This window comes from Nannospalax galili, unplaced genomic scaffold (assembly GCF_000622305.1).
Source record: "Nannospalax galili isolate Female #2095 unplaced genomic scaffold, S.galili_v1.0 scaffold907, whole genome shotgun sequence".
NCBI classification, from domain to species: Eukaryota; Metazoa; Chordata; class Mammalia; order Rodentia; family Spalacidae; genus Nannospalax; species Nannospalax galili.
In genome coordinates, this window is record NW_008357958.1 from 2,369,167 (window position 1) to 2,376,954 (window position 7,788).

Genomic DNA, 7,788 nt, shown 5'->3' on the forward strand with positions numbered 1-7,788 from the left:
GGTGATCATTTCTGCACAATATGGTATTATTGTAACCCAAAACAGTTGATAAATGGATACTGCACACAGCTATACAGGGGGTGTAGTTAGTCCTCACCACACAGGGAGAAATGACGCTTCTTTTATTTCACACACACACACACACACACACACACACACACACACACATTTCATTTTCATTCCTGTTGCTGTTTTATTTTTCTTTTGACCTTCATGCTTAGCAGTGCCAGGCCCTCAGTGAGCAGCTCCCAACTCTGACTTTGCCTTGTATCCAACACATTACCATAATTAACAGTGACTGGAAACAAATAATTTAATTCTGGGGCAAATAAAAATGAATCAATGGTGCCAACTCTATTTCCCATCTTTCTAATTGTCTGTAACAAAAAGAGAAGAGGGATCTTCTTGTCTTGGTGTGAGATTCATTTAGGAAAATAAAAGACAGATGAATAACTGGTGATGTGCTGTTTCTCACTCCTACAAACATTGTCCTAGCAGGAAAATCTTTCTTTGTACAGAATAAATATTTAAAAACCACAAAAATATGGCTAGGCATGGTAACATATATCTGGAATCCTAACCCTTGAGATGCTGAGGTAGGAAGATTATATGTTTGAGGCCAGTCTGAATCTCACGGTAAGATCCTGTCTCAAAAAGAGAAAGAAAGGAAAAGAGAAAGAAAGAAAAGGAAGAAAGGAAGAAAGGAAGGAGGGAAGGAAGGGAGGAAGGAAGGAGGGAGGGAGGGAGGAAGGAAGGAAGGAGGGAGGGAAGGAAGGAAGGAAGGAGGGAGGGAGGGAGGGAAGGAAGGAGGAAGGAAGGAAGGAAGGAAGGGAGAAAGGGAGGAAGGAAGGAGGGAGGGAAGGAAGGGAGGAAGGAAGGAAGGAAGGAAGGAAGGAGGGAGGGAAGGAAGGGAGGAAGGACGGAAGGAAGGGAGGGAGGAAGGGAGGAAGGAAGGAGGGAGGGAAGGAAGGAAGGAGGGAGGGAAGGAAGGAAGGAGGGAAGGAAGGAAGAAGGAAAAAGAAACAGAGGGGAAAACAGGAAATATATTTAGAATGAAATTATAAACCTAGAAAGAGCTCATCCTACAGTAAGACCTCCTTCCAGTCCCATTTATATGCAGAAACAGGAACTGGATGTGGCATTCACAACAAAGTCAAGAGGAGAACAATGAAGCCTTGGATTCAGGATGTCCAGTTTCCTTAATTATGGAATTACAAGTTCTAAGGGCTGAGTATAGTCATTACTCATTCTAAATCTGAAGCATGCAGGGTTTGGGCTTGGTGACCTAGAGCTTCTCTTGATGTTTTAAACTCTCCGTGAATGGAACTGGAGGGCAGTGCTGTGCTGAGGTGAGGCTCTGGCAGTGCTTGGCAGGTCTCTTCCAATGAGGCATTCCAGAACTGTGAAATCAAGCATAGGGTGGAGCCAGTGACTCCCTGGCCTGCTGTGAGCTGGACCTGAGATAAAATGTCACGGGATCACCTGACTTCTCCAAGTCCCTGCACTGACTGGTAGACTACAGTGACATTTTTGGTCTCTTTTAATTAGATCAGTGTCCAGGACGTTCTGTGAAACATATTTTCTTTTTTTCCATGAAGCATATTCATCCCTTTGGTAAGGCTGGGAGAAATACCAACAGAGTTAATGTTTAGTTGTATAGTGGCATCCTTAACCCACAAGGACTGGGTTTCTTCCTTATTCAAAGTACTTGGGTCTATAAAGTGCCTCTGGCCTGGAGCGCAACTGAGGAGCCATGATTGTTTTTTATGACTTGAGTTAGGATTTTTTTTTCACTCAGTGTGGAACTTTTATGCTTATGCAAATCAAGTAAGAATTTAATAACACTGTTTCACTTCCAGGAACACCAGGCCAATGTCGGTGGCCTGCAGGGTCAGGCTGTTGTGATTTCAGCTGCCCTTTCTGCCTTTATAGTACCCATGCCCACCTTCCTTTGAGCAGTTAAATAAAATGGTTTCCCTCCATATCTGCAGGTTTCAGATCCTTGGATTCTACACAGCATAGACTGACAATATTCTGAAAAGCTGTGGTTTTAGTCCAACATGTGCAGTCTTCTAGCCATTATTCTATTCATAACACAGTATGGTAACTATTTACTTAGCAGTGACATTGTATTAGGCATTATAAGTAATCTAGAAATGATTTCAAGTATATGGGAGGATGTGTATAGGTCATATGCAACTAATGTGCCATTTATACTAGAGACTTGAGTACCAATTTGCGAATCTGTGGAGTTGGGGTATGGGGCTTAGAACGAATGCTCTATAGACACTGAGGGCAGACTATGTAGAACACTGCAGTCCAAGCTCTTTGGAATTTCCATATCTCCTCTATCATGTGCCTTCAGTCACTACTCAGCTGCTCCTCAAACTCCAAGATAAGAATGTACAACACTGCACTGTTCTCTCTCTCTCTCTCTCTCTCTCTCTCTCTCTCTCTCTCTCTCATCTTTTTGAGAGAGGGTCTCCCCAACTAGCCTGGAACTCACTATGCAGACCAGCCTGGCTTCAACCTCACAGAGCTCTGCCTGCCTCTACCTTCTGAGTGCTGGGATTAAAGACATGCACACCACACCCTGCATTTTCTCTCCCTTTTGCAAAAGAAAAATCAGGCTGGAGGGCTGAGTGACTTCCAGGTCCCACAGTAAAGGGCAGGGACTGGTATATTTGGGTTTCTTAACTTTTAGTCTGTGACAACTTCACAAAATTACTATACCACTGGTATCACAATTTAGAAAGCCTATGGGTGTCAATAATTTACACTCCGTATTTTGCCAGGTAAACTATGTTAGCTAGAGGTCAGCAGCCCAGACCTACTGGCTGAAGGATGGTTTGTCCATGATAAGGATAAGAATGCTGTCTTGACTGTACCCGCAAAGCCCCTAAATCTATGCTGTCCCCGAATTTGCTTGACAGTCTGTTGGTTTGGAGTGTTTAGCAACTGCAGCTGTGGTCCTTTTTCTCTGTAGTGAATCTGGTTGATTATGTCATAATCCAGATCAGCAATTAAAATTCCTGTAACAATTTGACCACAGCCAGGTACCTATGCATCTCTGGATCCCATTAAAAACTTCCAGAGAGCCAGAGAAAACTGCAAACTAAAAGGAATGGGAAGTTTAGCACCAGACTCTGAGTCTTCTCTTAGAAGCAGGAAATCTAAAGGAGGCTAAAGTTTCAGCCTTCCCTGGCGGCAAAAATGACCTATTCTATGGACCTACTACTTAAGAAGATGTCGGTCGCTCTCCTACAGGTACGGCACAGGGGGAGAGGCCAGGACCAGCTTGGGTTCCTCTCTTGGGGGCTGAGCGGGATGGTGAGTGTCGGCCACTCAAAAACCACATGGGAGTCTTTTTGAGGCAGGAACTCACTTTATTGCGTCAGGCATCAACTTATATACAAAAACAAAAGGGGTGTGGAAAAGGGGGTGGGTATAGGAATGTGTCATCTGGGGCGAAGACTGTGGGCCACAGGGAATTTATTATGCCAGTTGTTACTGGGCAGAGGCAATCTTAGATAGGGCACTGCTGAGTCACCTCCACACGGAAGTGACAGGCCAGAGACAGGTCGCTAAACTTTAGCCTGGCTTAGGAAATTATATTAGGCCTCCTTTTTCTCCATGCCATGTGTATGAGGGTCCCGAAGGCCCAACAAGAAGATGCTTTAATAAACAGCTTCTATACCACCTGTTCTTCCTTAAGAATCTCCACTAAATCAACATTTAGGGTTGCTGCATAATCTGTGATCCAAAATTCTTCATGTTAGCTCTGTATTTAGTCAATCCCACACAAACTAAGGAAAAGGGTTCATTCTACTGAGACAAGCTCCTTTACCCCATTATTACAAATCAAGTGTTTTATTTTGATCCTTACTTTCCAAGGCAAAGTATTTTTATATAGCCAGGTGTGGTGGTACACACCAATAACTTCAACATCTGGGAGACAGAAATCAGGAAGGTTCTGAGTTCAAGGCCAGTTTGAGCTACACAGCAAGACCCACATTTATTCATGTAACATGTATTTTCACATTTTCCTAAACTTTTCACCCCTATTGATTTAGTAAAGGGCACTTTCTTTACTCTAAGGAATAAAATCTGTTCAAGTCAATAACATATTTTCTAACTGCTCAGTTCACTGTATGCAGAATGTAACATGAGGGGTTACAGGAAGCTCTGCTATGTGTAACTCGGGAGGACATGCTGGTATTCTCTGACTTATCTACAAAATTGTGTTCTGCTATGTAGGCTGCCATCAAAAACTGATCAATTCTCAAACTCATAACCAGCCTATTTCCCTCACTTCATTAAAAAATTAAATATAATTCTATCAACATCTAGAAAAGAATATCTCTAAGTTGTCAACCATGAAATTGGAAAGTGTATATTTCTACAATCTTTCCTTATTGAAGCAGAGTTCCTTATACTGTCATAATCGAGCTGTTGTGTTTTCCTACACTTGTGGACTCAGAGGAGTAGGTAAGTGCACCAAGCTCAAGCTCTTTGAAGAAATGGCTACATCAGTGGCTTTCCTATGTCACTGCATGTGGCTAATAGCACAACTCAAATTAACACAGCCAGGGTCAGGAACTTACAGAGGAACTTACGTCTCCAAAAGGAGGCTTCCTCCCTAGTTAATTATACATAGGCAACCTAGACCAATAAATCCATAGTTATTTATTTGAGATAGTCTAATCCTGGATTTAAGAGCAGTCCCTAAGTGATGTGAGCCATCCTAGTAGATATAGCTTTCTGACCTAAATTAAATCTTCAAAAGAAATGTATATTTGTGAGTATGTTTCACTATGGAAACAAAATTGCACTTAAAACAATATCAGTTTCCTAGAAGTAACACATAAAACCATCAGCCATAAGGATATAAGTGTTTCAATTCTCTCCTGAATTTATGGGTTTGATAATTACATTTATAAATATTACATTGTGGTTTCTAAGGCTGACACAAAAATAGAGGAAATGTGTTAAAAGATAATTTCTTGATAATGAGATCTTATTGCATAAAAACTTGTACAATTATGAATAAGCACATTACTATAAAATATGAAAGAGAAAACCTTACCCGAATCCAGAAAGCAAACGACAGAAGAGAAAGAAGCCATAACCTTGGACAAATGAAGAAAGGAAGGCAAAGAATCCGTTGACAGACATGCAAATCAGAAGAGACTGTTTCCTTCCCACTTTGTCTGCCAGTCCTCCCCAGAAGAACGCCCCCACCATCATCCCGAGGTACACTATGCTGCCTGCAACACACAGAAAACAAAGGGACAGATCAGAGGTTGGGAACAAATGGCACATGTAACAGCAAACAAGGCACAAAATACACTCCAGCATTTTGCATATGGAGAATACCCTTAAAGAATACACATTCTTCAGGATACAGTAATCACAGGGTACAGTAATCAGTTGTCAAGGTAGAAGTAAACTCTGCCAGTTCTTTGGCTGACATGGCTCCTTTCAAGAACTGACAGGAAGTTATTTTGTTTACCATCACTTGTAGAAAACAAGTCGGTCAGGTTCCACCTATCTGGGCATACAGTGACCAGTCATAAGGAAATTCACAGAGCAATCCTGGAGTTTGGCCCAGGGTCATCACTTTTGGTATAAATGCTCAGCGTGGCACTATGACACGGTCAAGTTGAAAGACCAAGTTGAGGGCCCTAAAGTCAAAGTAGACCTCCAAACTGCTTCAGGTTTCTGCTTGTAACAGATGACTCATGCTAAGGACAGACCTTAACCCTTCTGGAGAATTCTTTGGCTTCTTTCCCTCTAGTCCCTCTTGAAGGCCCTGGCCATTTCTAGACAGCTAAGCAAAGTGAACCTAGTGATTACAAGAATTAATCATAAAAGGTCTCTAGCTTATATCAGAGAAGACTCTTATAGTGGAGTCCACAGAGAAGGGAAAGAGTTTTAGTTCATTGAGAAATGTTAAGCTTATCATGATTGGCTTTGATGCTAAAGGAAACAAATGAAAAATTAGAAATTAGACAGAAATCCCTCTTGCTGCCATTGTGAATGGACAGTTGAATTTTCTAATCCACTCTTCTAAAAAACTAGACCCTCACAGCATTGTATAAAGTCTTGTCAGAATAAAACAATATTAGGTACAGGAAATGTTAGTCAAAAGGGCTTCTAAATATATAAAATGTGTAACAGAAATAACATGATGAGTGCAAGTTTGCTCTGGATGAGGCACTAAAGATGCTGTTAACTTCATCTGTTATCCATTTATTTGTCCTCCCCCTTCTCTTCTTTCCTTCCTTTCCTTTTTTTCCTTTAAAGACTCTTCCTATGTACCCCTGGCTGGCCTAGAGCTTGATATAGACCAGGCTGGCCTTTAACTTGATGGGGTCCTCTTGCTAGGATCCTGGGTGCTAGGATTATAGGCATGTACCACCATGTCTACAGAAGCACCATTTTTTCAAAGGCACATTCCAGATAGTCTGGCATCAATTTGGAAAATAGCCTATTTAAACACTCATATCCCCCAATTAGTTTGCTAACCACACAAATAATGAATCAATATGAGGCTCATAAGGAAACCACTTAACAAGGCCTTGTGACTCTCACATCATGGAGTGAGGATGTTTCTTTGTGGATAGCTGAGTTCACACAGCTGTCGGGAGCCGTAGGCCCCTACCCCAGAAAATAGCAAGACCTGATTCCTGGCAAAGCTGTTTTTCAGACATCAAGGCTGGCCTGGTTTGAGATTAACCAGATGACTATACTTGAAAGCCTCTCACAAACATGTTGTTCTAACCTGGGCACTTAACGCCTGAGAGACTCCCTCATTTCTCATGTAATTGCTAAGAAACTTTGGTATTACTCTGTAATCATACAAGTGTAACCTCTTAATTGATTTATAACTTGCTATATAGAATTGTGGTGTTACTATGGAATTTACTCTGTGACCAATTGGTGTGGTGTTATGATAATCATTCTGTTAATTGAATTGCTCTACTTCAATGGAATTGTCCCTGCCAACTTCCCCCTCTCCTCACTATAAAAACTTTGTGTAGATGTTCAATAAATGAGACTTGATCAGAAAGCCTGTCTTGTCTCCATTCTTCGCATCTCTTGTCCCTTTCCGTCCCCTCTCCTCCCTCCAGAAACCCACGCTGGCTGTCTCATGGTTCGGGACATCTGGTGCCCAGCGTGAGGGCTGGATACGGAGGATCCAGTGAGGGAAGAAGGCATCCCCAAGGAACGCGTTCCACAAGAATTCTTCACTCTGGACACGCCGTGGGAACCTGCCTCAGCTACAACCAGAAGTAAGTACCGACGTCTGATTATGGGACAAGAATTTAGCAGGCACGAAATTTATGTTAGGCAATTGCAGGATGCCTTACGGACGCGAGGAGTAAAGGTTAAAATAGAGGATCTATTGAGATTCTTTGAATTTATTAAGGAAACCTGTCTTTGGTTTCCCCAAGAAGGAATAATAGTTATTAAAGGATGGAAAAGGGTAAAAAATACTTTAGAAGATTACTATAAGGTCTTTGGACCCGAGAAAATTCCTGTTACAGCCTTTTCCTACTGGAACTTAATCAGGGAATTAATAGATTCAAATGAATCCTCCACCGAGGCTGCCATAAAGCAAACTTCAGGCCTCCTACAAGGCCCCTCTCCGGAGCCTCCCGGTGATAAAATAATTCCCCCTAAGGAGATAGACCTTATCTCCCTTGACAGTGACGAAGAAACGTCACCCAAGACATGTTCTGAGATTTCAAATCCCAAACATGTTAAATCAGAGCCTAACTCTAA

At 41.9% G+C, this 7,788-nt stretch overlaps 1 protein-coding gene across 1 annotated transcript in view; it reads right to left on the reverse strand.

Annotated features, from left to right (window-relative positions):
* The window catches only part of Sv2c (synaptic vesicle glycoprotein 2C), a 241,573-nt gene that overhangs the window by 123,684 nt on the left and 110,101 nt on the right, over window positions 1–7,788 (reverse strand). Inside the window, exon 3 of the mRNA XM_008855998.1 lies at window positions 5,087–5,267. Coding sequence (XP_008854220.1) covers window positions 5,087–5,267 — 181 coding nt within the window. The remainder of the gene's footprint in view (window positions 1–5,086; window positions 5,268–7,788) is intronic.